General features: G+C 38.2%; 1 protein-coding gene across 2 annotated transcripts in view; it reads left to right on the top strand.

The window, feature by feature from the left end:
• NELL1 (neural EGFL like 1) overlaps positions 1-20781 on the top strand; it is a 297446-nt gene that overhangs the window by 79389 nt on the left and 197276 nt on the right. For both annotated transcript variants that reach the window (XM_074884815.1, XM_074884814.1), the window contains exons 11-12: positions 7112-7211; positions 16494-16622. In XM_074884815.1, the coding sequence (XP_074740916.1) occupies positions 7112-7211; positions 16494-16622 (229 nt within the window). The remainder of the gene's footprint in view (positions 1-7111; positions 7212-16493; positions 16623-20781) is intronic.

Genomic DNA, 20781 nt, shown 5'->3' with positions numbered 1-20781 from the left:
CAGAAAGGCACAGCTATTTTAAACATATTTGCTCTCACATGTAGTTTTCAAGTATTTTTGGCTTTACATCTTGCTGAATTCGTAGAGGGGGAAGGTGATAAATGGGAGGCTTATAAATGTTATTGACAGATCAGTATGCTAGAACAATTATGAAAAACATTTGGAAAAGATTACAATGATCTAGTTATTGTGCTTGTGGCTGAGTGTACAGAGTAGCAATTTTATGTTCACTAATGGAAATGGACAATAACTGGTTGCAGATGTTGTGAAAGCAGCTTGTTATGCAGAATTACTTTGCTGTTGTTAGTGTTTAGCTGTATAGAGGTGCTCAACATTGTATATACAAATACGTGGGCAAGGTCGTTGCCTTGAAGACAGACTAAGGTGCCTGTTATTTATAATATGACACAGAATGTTTGTTTGGAAAGGAAAATGCCTGTATGAAATAAGATGAGAACAGGAGGATTTTCACATTAAAGTGAAACCAGAGAGAGTGATCTGAATTACGTCTGTGGAACATCTCTGTGCTATAAATAAGAGTTTTCTATTCATTGTCATGAGTATGATAATACATTCATGAAGATTAAAAGCAAATACTGACCATCAAATATCTGTCATTTTAGAAATGACTAAAATAGTAGTAAAAAGAGCTTTTGCATTTTACTTAAACAATGCTAATTGCAGTAATGTTGCAGTTTGTATTACTTATATCTTAATGGAGAGTATTGATAAGTATTTGAAACAGCATCTGTGGATGCGATACCATGAAAAAAATGGGTCCATGTCTGGGGAAAAAAAAAAGGTATTTCCACAGCTGTGTTTCAAGAAGACATTAAACCTCACTGGCAAAGCTTGTCATTCTGACTTGGGGGAGTTTTTAAGTGGGTGCTTACCTCTGCTTTTGTGAGATGATGTGCCTCCAGACAGAAAGTTCATTCAGTGTGTCTTCAGCATGACCTCTTAAAGCTGTAAGCAAAACAACTACTTATTGACTGCCTCAATTAGGAATACTCACTAGATGAAGGATGAATGGTGATGAATCAAACTGTGGCTGTAGTCATTGTTTTTTATTCAGTGTGGGTCTACTGGTGCACAAGGTGTTGTATGAATAAAGGGGAAGGACTTTGTGCTAGGGAAAGGACTGTAAAAAATTTAATATGGTTTAATTTTCCAGATTTGAAAAACAGACATCAAGTTTCAAAAGCTGTTGATCCACAAAGGAATACAATAGAGGGTGGACATCAACTGTCAATTTATTAGTGTTGATAAAGTTGACATAAAAATCTCGAGGAGTAGCTCTTGTGTCTGTAAAGGAGGATGTATTTGTAGGTGGGGTAATGTTAAAAAGATAAAGTTAAAATTTCACATTTCAATTTTTATTTGAAGATAGTTATTCTTTGCATTGGTACTGATCCAAGCTTAAGAGGCTTTTAACTTTTATATTTTTTCCATCTAATGAAAAAATAATAATACTGATGGATCCAGATAGATCAAAGATTTTCTTTATCAGGCTGTGAGCAGGTTTTTTTAAATTCTGAAAACTAATCCAGACTAAAAACATATTTATGATGCACATTCTCTTAACCATAAGCACAGATGTTACTGATGGACAGCCATTCCCAGCTGGAATCCTGCCCACAAACACTGTCTAGATTAATCTACAATGACAAAATGACAAAATTAATGCCCAGGTGTTTCTAAGAGTCACAGAATGGTTGTGGTTGGAAGGGACCTCTGGAGGTCATCTTGTCTAACTCCCCTACTTGACCAGGGCCACCTAGAGCCCGTTGCCCAGAACATGTCCAGACAGCTTTTGAATATCTCCAAGGATGGAGACTTCACAATCTCCTTGGGCAACCTTTGCTGGTGCTTGGTCATCCTCACACTGAAGAAGTGTTTCCTGGTGTTCAGACAGACCCTCCTGTGTTTCAGTTTGTGTCCATTGCCTCTGGTCCTGTCACTGGGCACCACTGAAAGGAGCCCGGGTCTGTCTTCTTTGCACCCTCCCTTCAAGTATTTATATGCATTGGTAAGATTCCCCTGAGTGTTCTCCTCTCCAGGCTAAACAGTCCCAGCTTTCAGCCTTTCCTCATGTGACATGCTCCAGTCCCTTACTTATCCGCATGGTCTATGGCTGGTCTGTCTCCAGTTGTTCCATCTCCCTCACATAATGGGGAGGCCAGAACTGGACCCAGCACTGCAGGTGTGGCCTCACCAGCTGTCTGTGGTTTGAGCCCAGAGAGAAACTGAGCACCACTCAGCTGCTCACTCACCCCTTCCCCCCTCAGGACTGGGAAGGAGAAATAAAGTAAAAGCTCAGTAATTGAGATAAGGACAGAGTGGGATGACTCACCCATTATGGTCACAGGCAAAAGACAGACTCCTCAGGGTAAGAACAAAAACATGAATTTAATTCAGATGCTAACAACATCACTTACAGAGTAGGACAGTGAAAAGCATTAACACATCTTAAAAACACCTTACCTCACCCCTCCCTTCTTCCCGGGCTCAGTTTTACCCCCAGTTTCTCTACCTTCTCCACCTGAGTGGTGCAGAGGGGAAGAGAATGGGAGGTGTGGTCAGTCCTGCTGCTCCTTCCTCCTCAGGGTGGGGACTCCTCGCACTCTTCCCCTGCTCCAGAATGGTGTCCCTCTCATGGGAGATAGTCCTCCACGAACTTTATCTGGCGTGTGTCCTTCCCACGTGATGCAACTCTTTCTGAGATGCTTCAGTGGAGGTTCCCCACCCTCTGCATTTTGCAATCCTCCCTGTACCAAACTACAACAGTGGGGACTTCTTCCCATAGAGTCCTGGCCTTCTTTGGGCACAGTCACCTGCTCTGACGTGGGGCCCTCCATGGGCTGCAGGTTGGCATCTGCTCCCCCAGTGACCTCCATGGGCTGCAACCTCACCATGGGCTGCAGGGGGGGGGTCTCTGCTCCAACGCATCTCCCCCCCTTCCTCTTCTTTTCTTCCACCGACCTCGGTGTTTGCATAGCTGTTCTCCCTGCAACTCCTCCTCACAACTCCAACTCCTCCTCCTAGGTTCTCCTTAAATATGTTATCGCAGAGGTGCAGCCACCATCACTAATTGGCTCGGCTTTGGCCAGAGGCGAGTCCGACTTGGAGCCGGGGGAGCTCTGAGAAGCTTCTCACAGGGGCCATGGCTGTAGCCCCCTCCCCTCCTGCCAAAACCCCACCACACACACACACACACAAACCCAGCACACCAGTGCTGAGCAGAGGGGAAGGATCACCTCCCTTGACCTGCCGGCAATACTTTGCCTAATGCAGCCCAAGTTATATTTAGCCTTTTTTGCTGCAAGAGTACATGGCTGGCTCATCTTCAAGTTGGTGTCTGCCAGGAACCCCAGGTCTTTTTCTGCAAAGCTGCTTTCTAGCTGGGTGACCTCAGCACACACTGGTGCGTGCGGTTGTTCCTCCGCAAGTGCAGGGCTTTGCACTTCTCCTTGTTAAACTCCTTGAGGTTCCTGTTGACCCCTTTTTCCAGCCTGTGGTGTGTTTGTGCTTTAGAAAACTGCACCTTTCTGCATTCAGTAATTGACTATTTCTGTTTGTGGATTTCACCAATATGGTGATGAGGCTCATTTGAAGTCAATGGAAAGAATTCTGTAACTTTTGCAGGATTGGGAGTTTACTGCTGATTAGCTGACTTGTGGGTTAATGCCAGTGAATCACACGATGTCTGTTCATAACAGATGATGTGTTCAACAGCAAAGGGTACAAGAAGAAATTCCTCTTCATTAACACTGGGAGCGGGAAGTCAGAGTGCTGTACAAATGCTGGAAAGATGGACAGGGCTCCATGGACTTTCAGGAAGCTTGACTAAAAAGTTTTTCACAAGGAAGAATGTGGTTCCTAGAGTGACAGCTAAGGATGCATTTGGAACTTTCTCCTGAAAGGATGATCAATAACGGTTAAAACAAGAGGGGAAAAAAACCCCACAAACAGCAATAAAACCCCAAAATAACCTTATCTGACATCTTGCTATTACTTTCCAAAGCTGATCATCTGAGATGAGCTGTTTGTGGTTCAGATTTTCACTGCATGTCACTGATTAGGCTTATAGCCAATTCTTTTTTTATGTACTTACCTTTGTAATTACAAGACATTTAATCATCTTGTAAATGTTTGACTCCAGATCTCATTCTTTGTGGGTTTTATGTCACAGTTGGAGCTTGACCTATTTATTTCAGAAGAACGTCTTTTTGACATCTACTTTTGTCCACATTCGATGACTACATATGTGAATTGAGTATAAAAAGTTAGTAATTTTTCTAAGGCTGCCTGAAGCAATAATTCTGAAGCGTGAATTATTCTTACTTATCTGAATGGATAAAATCTGAAATCTAATGATGATAATTCTTATAATTGGATCTGTACTAGTTTATAACAAATTGATTTTAATCCAAAGAATACTCAACATGGAAGTATTTTAATTGTTTTAAAACTTAATTGCAGATGCAAATTCTGTAGAAAATGGGAAATTTAGGGAAATAAAATTTTACTGTCGTTAAATTAATGGAATTCTCAATTTGTGGGTTTTTTAATCTCCTTATGATTCATTAAAGAAGGTGTGAGCTTGGATTGAATTTGTGTTTAGCTTTTTGACTCATCCCTATAACTGATTTGACTTTCATACAATTTCTTGATTTCTTGCCATCTTTTTGCCCAGTTTTATCGTCAGTCAATGCTTTTTGCCCATATGTTGACATACTGTACCCTTTCTGCTGCAGTTGTCTTGTCTGAGCTTGAATAGGCGATGAGTTATAGTCAGAGCTTTTCCAGCTGGTAGCTTGATAATGTGATAGTAAATGACGGCTCAGTGTGTCTGATTCTTTTATCACCTTTGCTGCTGCAGTGACACAGGCAACCGTGGGGGATTCCTCCCTTTCACTTACGGAAGTGAGATCAGAAGGAGACCTGATATCTCCATTAACTTCACTGCTCTTGTGTGGGCACTTGCTTCAATGATGCATGCTGTATGTGATGCTGTAGGGAGCTGCTTTTTTTTTTTTTAAAAAAAAAGAAAATATGATACTTGTGGGTTTTTTAATATTATTTTTCATGACAGCAACTAATGTAGCTTGCCACTAAAGACAATTGGGAAATGAAAGAAGAGACTTGTCCCTGCTTAGCTTTAAGATTGCAATCTCAAGTGATTGTAGAACGGTCAGTTTTGCATTCCCTAGGTCTGCTGCACTTCTCGATTGTAAGTCCCGCTAGCTGCTGGGCACCTCATGCTTCATGTGCACCTTGTTGACTCAGCAGGCGTTTCCATGTTCATAGCTGTGTAGGGCAGCTTGATGCTGTGAGAGCTAATTCTGGAGCCTGAAGCAACACAGCTGAATCAGTGCAGCATGGCTGGTGAGGCTAATTACCAGCACAGAGTTTTACCTCAACTGGTTCTGGCACCTGAGCTAGTCTTTCGGCATGGTGTGGCACAGTGTCTTGTAGTTATGAAAGCAAGATTCTGGCTAGCATGCGTGACTCTATATAGGGGTGTTTGTTCATACAGTGTAGACACATAAGCATTTTCAATATCCTCAGTTCAAAGTCATGGATCTGATCCCTCAGATTATGAGAATGGTGGCTTTAATAACATATTTTGTCTTTTTTTTAGTATTGGTTTTCCTCTGTTTTCTCAGCCCTAGATGTGTTTGGATCATATTTTTAAACTTTTCTCTGCAGTCATGATAGAAAATGTAATTTATTTCTTTGAAGAAAGAGAAATTCTTGTTCGATCTTTTTGTTCCACCATCTGAGACATCATGAAAAATATTTTGGGAGGAGTGGGGGCTAGATTTATATTAAAAAGGTGTATCACAATATAGCAGGCTGCCTGCTTTCTTAGTGGAGTTTCACAGCCCTTTGGAAAATGGGATTACTCAGGTGTGGACAGTCCTGTGTGAGAGTTACTGTAGCTCCTACTGAGTGAAAATCCTGGTTGTTAACCTCTGATCCACTGGCCAGTTCACAGTGATGGCATAGCTGCAGAAGGGATGCCGAAGAAATAAGTTATGGTATGGGGAAGGCTGGAGGGGGACAAGGGAAAAGAGGAAGCTATTTTGGGACAAGATGTTAAGAAACAGCTAACTGAAGAGCAAGACAGCTGTTTGGTCTGGAGGGATGGTGAAACTGATTTCCTAGATGGGAAGATGGTGGAGTAAAACTTGGTGTAAAATCTCCCCAGAAAGGCTCTGTCTTTATTATTTTAGAAAATTTCTGCCAGCATCTAAACATCCTATACACAGTCTTACTCTAAATCTAGCAGAAATCAAAATCATAGAAATATCTTGACCTTGATTTACATTTTATACGGCAGTTTCTATATGGATTCCTCAAGATGGGATTTTTGCTTTGCCATACCTTTGAAGGACTTAAATTTTGGAAATTAGGTCATGAGTAATTCATTCTAAAGAATGAAATGGACACAGCAGAACAACACATTACACCTGAAAACGTCGGTCTTCTATCTGCTGTGTTTGTTTGAGTTGAATAATTTGTCAGTGAGTTACATAGAATATGAAATAAGAGGAGTAAAACTCTGACTTGTATAAAGCAGGTAAGACTGTCTTTAATAAAAACCTGGAGTGAAATGCTTTAACTCCCTCAAATACTTGAAAGGAAAACAACTATACTTGGAAATAAAGCATTTGGAAAAACTGCTATAGAATTTTAAGCTTAAGTGCCTTTTTTCTTTTTATTATGGTTTTCCCTTTTTTCTTTTTCTTTTTTTCCCTTTTTTCAGGTGTTTGGTGTTTTCAGTGGTTTGGGTTTTTTTTGGCAGGGGTGTCTTTTTTGTTTTGGTTTTTGTTTTGGTTTTTGGTGTGTTTGTGTGTGTGTTTGTTTTCCCTGCTTTGCTTTTCCCCTTTCCTTCAACTCTGGGCGTAGAAATGTCCAAGTAGATTACTTTAGTTTTGATGTTATGGTGTCATAACGATGTCATAAAGAATGAATTTAACTTGCTGCTTGCTAGTTTACCTGTATTGTTACTAGAGATTACCAGAGTTACAGATTGAAAATTATGTCATCATTGCCATTACACATGCTTTCATCAGTTATTTTTTAAAATGTTGTTTATTTTCAGAATGGAGTTTTAGTAAAAGTAACAGAGACTTGTCCACCATTGAACTGCTCAGAAAAAGATCACGTTCTTCCAGAGAACCAATGCTGCAGTGTTTGTAGAGGTAAGCCACAGACTATGCATGTTTGGAAGAAATATAAATTGGTGGTTCAATGAAGGGGATACACTGGAAGGAGCAGTTACTTTTTAATGAGATATTAGCTACCTCTATAAACCTTGAGTCTATAATTAGTGTTCATGTAAAACCAGTTTGTGATATTCCTTTGGGTAGAATACTTACCAGTTACACAGCTGTAATTGCTCTGAATTAGAGAGGGTGAGGGAGAAAAGGAGGAGTTGGGAGAGAAAGGGCCCAATATCTCTTAAGAATTCCCGTTAGGAAGAAGTTACCTTTGAAAAAGATAATTTATGTTGCTTAATCTTACAACTGCACTGAATGTACAGGGTTTTGGAAAAGCTTTTTTAAGCTCTCTATTTTAAAATCACAATAATAATGTTAAGATTCCAGTATTTGGAGGTTGATTTAGATCTAAGCTCTCTCAGGACTCATTTATGAATTAAGCTGGGCAATTACAGAATAAAAATGAAAAAATAACCCTAGAGCCCGGAACCCCGTTTTTCCTCCTTGCAGTGTGGTGTGGAGATACAGGTTCCTCTCGCTTGCTCCCTTTCAGCCCTGGTGAATCCTGGTTGCAATTTGGACCAGACTGAACAAGCCATAGCTAAAATCTTAGTTGAGGAAATCCCCTTAAATGAGGTATTGTAAGGCTAGAGAACTTGAACAAGCTTCTTTAAGTGTGTTGTCATCAGTGAGTTCTTGGGTGAAAGGTGTTAGAATAATTATTCGCTGTGTATTGTACCTCTGTTCCACACCTCTCCCTTGGTGCTGAGTCTCAGCTGAGCTTAAGGGGAGCCTGGTGTCTCAGAGCAGGACTTGAGTGTGAGCCTTTAGTGATGCACTTTAGAAATCTCAAGCAAGAGGTGTGCCAAATGAGCATTAGACATTGCCAGGCTTAGATGGTTATTGGGACCTGCTGGACTACTTGTCTTGCCTGTGTGTAAATTCCTCCAGTGTCATTGTAGATGCCAATGAAGGGGCTCTGAATCTCTCTCTTAGCCAGTAAATATTACTTAATAAATATGCATAGTTAAATATTTACAAAGGCCTTGAACTTGCAAGCATATGCATGTGGTTGCAGGGGCCAGCACGTTTGAGACTGCTTGCTTGGATCATGGTCTAAGAATATGCACATTTATTTTTTTAAACAGTTTCTAGAAACATCTGTAACTACTTAAGCAAACACTAAATGCTGCTTCTTTGTCCCTCAGAGGGCTCGATGTCTTAATGATACTTCTTAACAGATGGCCCAGTTTGATGTACTGCAGTACTGAAAAAATTATCTTCGTTTCTTGAAAGCGTTAGAAATCTGAAAGCTTAGAAGTTGATGAAAGACAAGTTCTGTAATTATTCAGCTCTATATTATTGTTAATGATAGGTACTCTTTTTAGATATTCATCCCCAAACCGTTTTTATTATTTATAAAACAGCATGAATATGTATACTTATGTGATGGTCTCTAGAAGCAAAAGAAAGAATTGTACTTTCACTTCCTATGAATTTGGATACATGGTGCTTTCAGATGGATACATTAAGCTTCCACCTCAGTTCTGCTTTAGCTGACTGCTAAAACAGTACCACCTCCTCTTGTATTTCATCTTTGCTTTTTAAAATTCTTTTGAAAATTATGCTTAAAGATATGATTAATTTTGTCAACTTTACAAAGGCATAAATTGAAGTTCATGCTCCTAAATTGCTTTTTATCTCTTGAAGTAGAATATATGCTGCTTGACGCTTTTGCTTCAGTTGCACGCAACCCACAGTGGTAGTGTATAATTTTATCGTATGTAGAGTGCTGGTGTTAAAAATAGAAATTTGTTCAGAATTCCATATTAGTATGGGCTTTGTCATGCAAACAGGTGCCTTCTGATACGGCAAGCAGGCCATAGTTTCTGGTCCTGTCCTGTGCCAATGTGCCCTTTACTGGGAAAGGATAGAGCGCTTCTCTGTTTTGCAATAATGACCTCTTTCAGAGACTGTATGCAGCTTTTATTGTTCAAACAAAAGTAGTGAGGAAGAAATATTGTAGTAAATATTGTCCTGAGTAATCAGAGCATTTACTGGAAGCCCACATGGATCGTTTGCACATCACGTGCAAATTTCACATTGTATGTATGATGATACAGATAATTCTTTGCATTAGCCCTTAGCTAGGCCTTTAGTTAGTCAACAGGATGATCAGTAAGCATTTACTAATAATGTTAAATGAGAACAATAATTCTATGTAATGTTTATCAGTGCATACTAGTGACTTGTAGGTTCTGGTTTTGTATCTGTTTGTGCTTTCTTTAGTATCTAGCTGTGGAAACAGAAAACTTCCACTGACTTTCATGTTCTGTAGAATTATAGAATACCTTTTGATGAATTGGGTAAGGGTAGGAGGTTTGCAGCTTGTGCTTTTCTAGCTGCAGCAAAGGAATTTGCATTTAATGAAGGGATAAATGTGGGGGATCAACAGAAGGAAAAAAATCAGAGAAATACGGAAACTTCATGGTGCTGTGGTATGAGATTGTACCCTCTTCAGGGATCTCTGTAATACCTACCACAATAATAGATAAGTGCCTAAAATAAAATAGGGTATGCAAGGCAAAAAATAAATCTGTGGTGTTTATGGTCATGGAAATTGTGAGTCAGCAAAGGACCGAGTTGAACACTGTAATGTACACAGCTGGCGGGCTTCCTAGATAGTCATTATTGTTTATAAATGGTTACAAAAGTAAAGACAGTAAATAGTACCTTTTCTTCTTCAGGTTTGCTACGTGAGTTTATAGTATGGCAAAAGGTAATATATTGCTAAAATCCAATTTCAAGATTTCAGTAAAACGATTGTATAAGGTGTACAGCAAGGCAGGCATAGTATGGAAGAACTGTGCTGTACAATGACAGCTATTTTTGTGATTTGTTGTACCTGAATGCAAAAATGGACCTCATCAGATCTGTATATAGAATCTATCCTTGAATGTCAGGTAGAGTATACCTAGTTTTTCCCTTCATCTGTGTGCTTCAATATAAATGTCTGCTTAAACTACGTGCTATTTTGTACTTTTCAGCAGGACAATGTGGTATAATTAAGCTCACTTTTTAGGCTTATAGAAATTCTGGTTAATTTTAAAATTTTACAGAGAATCATTGTGTAATAAAATGTATTTTTTAGTATTTTTTTTTTTGAGACTCACTCATTTTTCTTACAGCATGCCTGTTACATATTTTATAGCCCAGGGACAAATCTAATATCAAAAATAGTGTCATAAAAGTGTTTTATTGTTCCCTTTAGCCATTTTTCTCCTCGCCAAAGACAGTGTATAATTTTGAAAGAGTGAATTTTTTCTCTTTTGAATGAGTGATTCAAATAAAGTTTCATGAGAGAATTTTTATGTTGTTGTGCTCACAATTTTAGTATGTAAGAATAGCCTTAACAGCCCTAGCAGTTTCAGTCATGCTCTCCTTAAAAGAGAGAGTGTGAGGAAATAATGAAGTAGTGAGCACTGTTAGGTTTCTGGAGAAAGTAGTTTTTATTTGCTGTCCTGTAATATGGTTTGCCTGATGGATTTAGATTGGCTGCTGATGCTGGTTAGCAGGAAGTGGAGAATCCTACTGATGGGCTGAAGTGTGCGTTTTATGGCAGGGAACATCATTTAAGTCTAAAAATGGGGCTTCTGCCACCCTTATTTGTATTGCTTTGTTTTAAGGAGTTTTTTATTCTTTCAATTAGAGGATGAGAAGGCTCTTCAGTTACCATGTTTCTCATCTCTCCCTGTCTAGCTGTGAAACTGAGTTTTGCTTTTTCAGAAATCGAATGTTCCTCATTCACTGCTGTGAGGTATGAGTTATTTCAAGGTTTTAGATATATTAAGATTTAATGGAGGTTGATAAATATGAATTAGTTTATTTCTAAACATAGTTATAATGTTACTTAGGATTTAGAAGAGCTTTATATCTGAAAAAAAAAATATAAGCTTGTTAGGCTGTGCCATACCATTATTCTAATGTGCACAAATAAGCAGTATGTAATAAGGTGTACATTGGTATAGCAGCTTGAAAGGATTTATGAAGCTACTGAGTTTTATGTCAGACCACTGAGTTCTGGGACCAGAGCCTCTGAAGGCGTAAAAGCTGCTGTTCAAAGTGCTTCATTGCTCATGACTCATTAAAAACAGATTCAGATCACGAAGGGGCATAATTGCTAGTGCAAATTTTATGACTTTTCCTATGACTTGTCCCCCAGATTTACTTTACACATTTATGTAGTAACTGTGGGGTTAAATCATAACAATAGTAAAGATTTTGAGGTTGAAATTACCTTGGACCTTTTGAACATTGCTAATGCTATTAATGGAAGCACCGTCAGCGTTCTTTTTAGGAGCCTCTGAAACATGAAATGTGGATTGCTGAAGGGTAGCTTCTTGAACAGCAAGAGTACAGGGGTTTTACTGTTTTGAAGGGAACAGCTACGGATATTGTAAGAAGTACAGAAGGCGTTACAGATGTTATAAGGAAACCCTCAGAAAAATGAGGCACATCAGTGTTGCCCATAAAAAAAGTAGAAGAGATATGGATATAAGAGATGTTGATTCCAGCTGTAGTCTTGAATGAGTTCTTATATTCTTCAATCAATAATTAAGCCAATTTACCAAATATGTTAGGTGCTTAGGAAACTAGATGACAGCACAAAGTAGCTTAGCATGCTGCTCTGGAAAAGTGGGTTCTGGGAACTGGAACCTGAAGATGTCAAGAAGCTGAGAAAAATAAGAGCAATGTTCAGCTGTCCCAAAATGGAATAAATGTTTAATTTTAGATAATCTGACTTGAGACCACTAAGCCCTACCCAGTTGCGCAGTTCCCGATGCTGCAGAAGTGATAGTTTTATATCTGCTAGCATGAAATCTGATCTTTTTCATGATTGTTTTAGAACATTTATTAATGGTCATTCTACAGTCAGAAGAAAGAAGTAAAAAGATACAAATATGTTCTTAAGAAAAATTGGAACAAATGTTTCAGCAGCCTTGATAAAGGAAGAGAGTAATGTTATCAGAAATGTTTGGGGAAGGAGCAGAGGTCATCAGGCCCATCAAAAATCTAAACACACTCTTCAATATTTAATTCCCCTGTTGGTAGGACTGAATTGTATCTTGAACATCTTGAATGACTTTGAAGGGCTGTTGTGCACATTTATGGCTATGTGTGTATGTGTGGGGAAAATGGTTTCTGACATCTGTTCTGAATGTGTTTATCTGTAATTTTAATTCATGCTCACTTGCCTTGTCATCTGTGTTGGCCTGAAATTAGTTTAGATTATCAGAACTATTTAAGATTTTGTGTGCTTCTGTCAAATCCTCTCCAATTGCCTGCTTGCTCAGATGTGATGATTCTATTTTAAGCCATTTCTTATATTTAGAGAAGAGCTGACTGTCTCAGATAAGACTTTGCTGAATATTCTGAAGTCTCAGTAATTCAGTTATTTTCACCTGGGCAATCAGAATGTATGCCCTCTACTCGCTGCCACCCATGGCTGAGATTCAGAGATCCCGCTGCAGTATCAGTGGGTGGTTTTGCCATCTGTGTAGGTATTTTAAAGGAACCCTATAATCCATTTCACACCAAAGAATTAATAAAAATCAGATGTTTGCATTTTTTTCCATTCTGCTTGCTTGGGGATAAGTAATTGCTCCCGTGAATAGATTGATGTTTAAATCAGTGCTTAAGTCTGTCCCTGTTTAGTCAGGAATATAAGTGTGATTGTTGCAGTCAGGGGCCCTGGGTGTATTCCTGACTGTTTTGTTGAATAGGAATGAACGAAAATATTTAGCTAAATTAGGTGTTGAATGTGCGAAGAATGCAGCTAGCTTATTTCTTCATGTTACAGTCCTAGTATGAGGTGGCCTTTTATTTGCCAGAAGAGCCGGAAAAGCACTCAGACCCAATAAGAGCTAAGACAGAGTAGATAGCATTTTATTCCTTTCTTGCCTCCAAAACCCCAGCTGGGGAAAAGGCAGACCAGGGTCTAAGAAATGCAAGAGCCACCCTTCCTTGGTATGCACCTCTTGGCTCTTTTGAAGTGCTAAATATGAGTCTTCACTGCAAAAGAAAAGTACATGGTAAAGCCTCTGATCCAATCAATGGTATGTCTACTCTGACAGAGGCACAGTGAACCCTTACTCTTCTGTACCGTCAAGTACGGTGGTTTTTTTTTCTGCTGGTTAACCTTAAATTATATTTGTTTTGTAAAAGCTTGGTGACATACCGTGTCGTAGCACCATGCATGGTCTTAACAGGAATGGCTTTCACTTTCCACTTAGAGAGGTATTGAACAAGTTTTCTGAGATTGAAGTTGGGTCACTTTTAGTCAGCATTTTTAAAAGGCAGGAAACAGTGTTTCACAGGTCTTATAATAATAAATGCCAAGGCAATCTAGAGATGTAGTAGGTGTTCTATCATTGTGTATTCCTAATGAGAGGAGAACAATGAAAAGTTCTTTAGAGCCTCTAATTATGCAAGTTACAGAACTGGAGTGTTACTTATTTTCTTCTATGTTCTTTTAACAGCCTTCAAGCTTGAAAACATAAGAAAGAATCTGATTCTGAATGGCGACAGTTCATATTTGAGATGATAACAAGGGAACAAAAGCAATACAGTTTTTTTCCAGAGAATTTTTTAAAAAAGGTGACAGCTCTAGCAGTACAAAATGGATAGTTAGGGTAGTCATCATATCTACTGATGATTTCTGAGGTGGCAAATAGTGAAAAATTTGTAGGGCTATGGTGTGATATTGAAAACTAATCAGCAGCTTGTGCTTGGGAGAAAGTGCTATTAGAGAAGAGTGGCTGATCTGGGACTTGGGACTTATGATGAAAGTTAACCATGAGAAGCCACCCCTTTGGCTAAGTGTGTTAAATTGGCCGTGAACTGATCACAAGGTAAAATGTTGACTCCCTGGGATAAAAAGAGCCTAGAAACAAAGTTTTTTGATGTAGAATGTTGTATAAGGACTATTGTAACTAAAACATGCTGAGAAAGGTGAAATATTTTTTACAGCTTTGGATGAAAGAGAAACATAAATAAATAAATTTTAAAAAATATCCTAAGACAGTAGTAACAATTCACACTACATTAAAATGTAGTATTTTTATAGTACCTAGCTTAATACACTGATATGTTACATGGGTTCTGAGTAGTAGTATTCACCAATAATAATCAAATATAAAACTAATACTGTGTATGAGTTGGAGAATTATTATTATTATAAAGAAGCATCCTAGACTAGGATGTCATAGTCTTAGGGGAAACAGTGACAAAGAAAATGTTATAAGACTTGTCTCTTGGGTATTATCTAGAATGCCAACAGAATAGTAATCCTGCTTGGGGAGTGTAAATTAGATGCTGAATGGGTAAGTCTGGGGAGAAGGGTTCCAGTGTTCAGCTTTGATTATAATTACAAAGGCAAAAATGATAAGTCAAATACTGTGATTGCATAAATGGCTAAAGGAATGTAACTGCGCCCTTTTTTACCAGTATAAAATGTACCCAGGCTTGACAAGGCTGTATCTGGGATACTTGAGTGGTTTTTACCAGACTGTGAAATGAATGAAGACTAGAAGGGATATCTGCAATTTTCATTAGTGGAGTTGGTTCTTTTTTGCAAGCTGGACTACAATGAAAGAATGAGCCAGCTGAGCACAAGGAACTTACCTTGGTTGTTAATAAAATTAATCTGAAGTTTAAGTGTAGAGTTGGATGTTGACACTGAGAAAGCGTCCTCCTTGCTAACAAGAGTCACATTTTTTAAAAAATGACCTCACAACCCGATGTTAGATGATCAGATTCATAAAGTTGGAGTGCACTAAAATGACAAAACCTGAGTTTTAAATTACTAGATGACTGAAGTGCATGTTTAGAAACAAATAAAAAAACCTCCCAGTGAACAGCTTCGGGATAGCCCTATGAAAATTTGCTTACTGTAGATGAAAACTATATTTGGTATAAGCTAAAGCCTTCTGAAGTTCCTTAAAGAATATCAAAGCAAGGGATATGAACAAAGATCTGAATCTGACATTTAGATCTTAGAAGTCCAGGTCATCTTTTTCTTAGCTGTCTTTAGGGGATGTCAGGTCTAAGTTTAGAATCAGTGAACTAGAACTTTTAGTTTGCTCCTTTATGACTGGGCAGAATTGGCAGAAACTATTCTTGTATTCATGTAAGTGCAAGTTGGAATACAAGTAGCTGATGGTATGTCTGGATTTCGTTGGTTTCCCTCCTTCTAGGAAAGAAAATCCAGAAAAAGATAAGAATTACCAAAATGACTGTTTATATATCTCAGGCAAATAGAAATTGATTCTTGGATATTAATAGCAAAAAATCCATCAAAAATACACCAATGGGGGAAAAAAAATTCCCAGTTGTCAGATTCTGGAAGGTATTTCGTTATCTCCTACAGTATTCCCAGTGTTCCAGAGTGCCTTTAAAGAGATAAAGTTGCAATTACTTTGACTTTAGACTTCAGCAGAGAGAGATTTTGACACATCTTTGAGAAATACTGAAAATCAGGAAGAAAGAACTTCAGCCAGTTGTGCCTTTATAGAAGAAAGTGGAAAAGTTCATCATATTTGTAGAAATGACTTTGTATGGAATAAAAGAAACTGTTCACAAAGAAGCTACTCAGAATTTGTGTCAAGGAAAAAGGAGAGATTAATAAAAATTCTCCCTTACAAAACATGACGCATGGATTAATTATAAACTGTAGAAACAATCCAGCTAGTTTTTGATGACAGAATTACAAGGCAGTGCATGAGGTTGTTTTGACTACCCATAAAGTTTTGTGTTCTAATGCAACGTGTCATTTTTGCTCTTTCAAAAGCATGCTTGATTATGCATAATAAGAGAACTGTAAAGGAGTTTTTTTATATTAAACTTTGTTATCCTTTTAGTGTAAGTTAGTATTACACTTCTTGGCTATTGGAGATAAGGTGGCATTTTATCCTACGTGGGTTCAGTAGAAGACTAATGTATTGTCATGGCTTCCTGCTTTGAAGTTGTCTTTTCTCCTGACTACAACTAGTCATACAAATACATTTTTGAATGAAATGGTTTTGCTGAGAATGGATTGATGGAGGAATCCAAAAAGCCTGTGTGCACCAGATAGGTTTATAGAGAGAATTTCTGGGATGTAGCATGCCAAAGTTTTTCAGAGTAATACAGTCAATGTAAATATTAAACTTGAATATCTGAAATGAACATGTTTTAATACCAGGTTGCATGTTCCTTGTATTTCAGGCCATAACTTCTGTGCAGAGGGACACAGATGTGGTGAAAATTCAGAGTGCAAAAACTGGAACACAAAAGCTACTTGTGAGTGCAAGAATGGTTATCTGTCTGTCCAAGGGGACTCTGCGTATTGTGAAGGTAAACAAAATATTCAAAGACCTGTCCCATTAACAACCTACTCAGAAACATAGCATTAAATAAATGATTGATGAATTAATTTAATTGCAAAGTTCAGTTTCATGATGGCGAACATCGCAAGGGCCCTTTGTGCGTTCATAAATATGGATTGAAGATTACAAGGGGTGCTGGACCATTCAGATTACCTATCTGTGGGCATACGTTATTGTTGAAGTTGTGCCTTGCCACAACTGGTGGTGGTCATGCTGTCGTTAGAATTTTTAAAACATTATTTTTCACACAATAGCACCTTCCTTCTAAAATGTTTTTTGGAGAACAACATTTTTATAAGATGCATTAATTTAGTAAGTGGGAATTCTGCTGACATTTGTGAGAAAGGTAAGTGTGGAGGTGGGCTGAGGCTTGAATATAGAAATGATGATCCACAGTCCTTCCTGAAGTACTTCTGTGGGCCAGGTACTTTACAGAAATGGTTTTCCTATGATACAAGAGAGACCTATTTCTTAGAAGAGTGTAGCTGAGGTACTTCTGTTGATGTATTATTCCATCACAGGAATGAATGCAATGGGGCATTATTCTTTTTGCTTCTCAGTGCTTCCTAGAGCTTGCTGTTATTTGTAGCTATGATGTACTTATTAAAAACTAAATTGATGAATCGCCATATACCACATTCCTTCCTGCCTTTGCATTGTGGGTGTGGTTTTTTGTTGTTTTGGGTTTTTTTTATGCTTTTGTACATCAGGGTGCAATATTTAATCTTCTGGCCATTGTAGGAAGTTTTGGAACTACTTTGTAAAAAATATTTCCCTAGATTCTCTTTCCAGTAGTACTGGTGATGGAAGGGAGGTGGCATTTTTGACAAGCTGTTAAAATATACTGTAAGAATTGGAAGGCAGGATGAAAGAATAAAAAGACATGCATGGACTGGGCTTAAATAATCTCGCTTTCATAAAAAGACTTTTTAGTGTATGTGAACAGGACTGCTTTAAATAGCAGTTTATAAAGCTGTTCAGTAAATTGCAACTATAAATCCTATGTCAGTTGTCTACAAACAAAAACTTGAGTCATCCTATATATGTACTTTCAATGACTGGGAAAATACACATTTCTTCTTAAAGGTTAGGCAGCAGATATACTGTATATAGAAAAATCTTCTTGTACAAAAAACTGTGAGAAGAGCTGCTTTGTAGGTACTGCAAGGAATACTCAGAAATCAGAAGACAGTATCAAGGCTCTTCAGCAGCTACGATACAGAATCCAGTATTTGTTCTTCTTTGCTGTTCTAAATAAAATCAGTGCTTAGTGTTTTTATTCACCTAGTAGCAGACTGCCCCTTTTTTCCTCTATGGAAAAAATTTAAACAATTTGACTCAAATAATTTTGGAGATGTTGGCAGTGCATTACTGATAGTGGTGGAGAAAGAACTCTTTTTGAAGAAATTACCAGGAATTGCAGCATACCTGGTCTGTGTTGCATTAAAGCGCAAATCAAATCTCTGAGTTTTGTGCATGTAGGTGAAACATGAGGGAACCGAACACAACTGCTTTTGCTGCCTGAGACCATGGGATAGATGAGAGACGTGCTTTCTGTGTGTTGTGAAATTATAAATTTCCTAGCTGGAGAGTAGTTATGAGTAGGGAAGAGAAGGGGAACTGCAGACTGACGAATCGATTAGCTGACTCCTCTCAGCCCTGTGAAGAGCTTCCTTTTGCTCCTCAGAACAGCTTTCTGCAAAATTTCTTTCTATGCCTCTCTAACTTCGTTTCTCTCATCTATGTGTTTAATCAGCTAAAAAGAAACATTTCATAGTTGGCTGTATAACATTCTCAAATGCATGGTGAAGCTGTGATTTAAATAAATTATGTCAAAGGCAAGTATCTGAAGGTACAATTTGGCAGGATGTTGGTATAGTATAGGGGTGGATTTTTTTTTTTTTGGTGGAGTTTTGGATTTCTGTGTGTACTGTGTAAGAGTTAAATCTGCAAAACACCTGAACAGCAAGTAGTAAACTTACAAGACACCTGTAGAAGCAAGGAAGATACTGTTCTCAGCTATAGTTCTGAATTTGTCTTCATCATTCCTAAGCCTTTAAACTTAAAAGACATGTAAGATTACCATTTCCTCTGAGATGGCAAGGTTAAACTGTTTCATACTTGTGACATGTGCTGGTAAGTGACACCTTAGTTCAGAGTGCTCCAGATCATTAACTTGGAGGTTTCCAGATTTCTCATCTCTTCCAGTGTATTTGAAGGACTTGCGTGTGTGAATTCTAATGGATGGTATTATTTTGCCTTACTTATTTTCTTACTGTTATTTCTGCTCATTCTTATTCATGCAGTTTTATCTTGCTGGACCTTATGGCATCATTTTGATCTTGTAAGATTTTTGAAGAATTGTATTTTCATCCGCTTTGCTTTTTGACATGTATTTGTATCTTTTTTTTAAGAATTCATATTCACATTTGCAGTACGGCGGAAAAAAATTAAAAAGATTCTAACTGTTGTCAGAGAGTTGGCATCAGCACATTTGTAAAATAAATAAAACCTGAGAGGCTTTTACTATTCATTCTCAGTAACTACTTTTCAAGTAGTTAGCAGCTCCTCATGTCAAAATACACATATAGAATAACCATTCACTATATGTGTTCCGTTTTTGAAATAACATAGATGTGTTTAGGAAAGACAGTTTCTGAAAACAAACAAGTAAATGAAGCTTGTCATGAATGAAGGAGATATGTGGAGGTTCTCTGAGTTCTGTAAAAGCATTGTATTTCACTTAAAAACAGAAAAGTCAGGGTTGTTTTTTTGACATCTGCCTACTTGTCTGACATTTGCCTACTTGTCTTGCACATATGAGACATAATTAGAGCATTCATCATTTGCAGAGATACGTATAGAGATATTTCTATTAATCGTGTTGACTGAGATTTAACTACTGATGGGGATACTTGGGCACAAGTGTTGAATCAGTGTCCATTCGTCTCTGTCACCTATGCATGGATAAATTCTGGGAACTGCACAAGTAGCTAGCAAGTCCAGTGTCTGAAGGATGCAAGCATTCAAGTTGTAGCAGTGGGTACACGCTTGCAGCTATGACTTTTTAGCACATGACGTGTGAGCACTTGTGTTGAGGGCTGAAATTTGCATGCGTGAGAGTTACAGATGACTCAGCAGTTCGGTGGCAAAACCAGGACCAAAATGGGGATTTCATTTGAGTCTCATGCTGATTCTTCCAGACGTGTTATGTGATGCGTACGACAGACCTGCAAATACTCTGTGCTTCTTCAAAGACCAAAAACTCCACAGTCTGTGACTACTTCACAAATACTAATAGGACAGTCTGCATAATGTAAGCTAAGAGACAGGAAAGTGTCAGCAAATGGAGAGTCTGAGGCTCAGAGATGAAGTAGGAAAAATCACACCAAATCAGCTGAAAGTCAGGCTTGTTGCTAGCATGATTATCCCCACTTCCTAGATGCTAACAGGCAGAGAGCCATCTCTTCTGAAAAAAAATTGGTGTTATATATTATATATACAGAATTTTCTGCTATATATTTCACAGTGAAGAGCAAAAGCAGAATAATTTTTTCCTGCCACATTTCAGTTCTGCATTCTTTATTACCTTTTTAGCTTGAAACATTAACAGCCCTTTTCTATCTGTAAAGTTATGTTGGTGCAAAAGTGGTCGTTACCTAATTGTTGCTGCTCTCTGATTCATTGTGAGAGCTGTTTAAATCTGAATCTCACAGTTAGGATAAATGCCTCTTCTCCACTGACATGAGTGCACGAAACAAGAAAATTACTATTAACCTTCAGTCCTTCATACACAATTACTTTGTGCCCCCAAGAAACATCTCGTAGAAGTGATACAGTAGCATACCACGAGATGTCTTGTCATGTTACACAGCATGTGCTTAACCAGTGTCACCAGAGAATGTTCCTGTGATAATGTGGACCAAGGATCCATTGTCTAAAGTGGACCTACAAGATTAATATTCTCATTGTATGATTATATTGTAGGATGTGCTTTCCATATATACCTAATTAGGATGACACATGCTCTCTAGGATGTCTTCCAGCTGTTGATATAGAGACTGTAAACAGGCTGTGTGAACCTGAGTTGGTCTTTTAGGAGCAGGTAACAAAATAAAGCTATTTTA

The sequence above is a fragment of the Strix uralensis genome, chromosome 15 (genome assembly GCF_047716275.1).
Source record: "Strix uralensis isolate ZFMK-TIS-50842 chromosome 15, bStrUra1, whole genome shotgun sequence".
In the NCBI taxonomy this organism is placed as follows: domain Eukaryota; kingdom Metazoa; phylum Chordata; class Aves; order Strigiformes; family Strigidae; genus Strix; species Strix uralensis.
The sequence above is the reverse complement of the archived record's forward strand: the minus strand, read 5'-3'. Positions and strand labels throughout refer to the sequence as shown.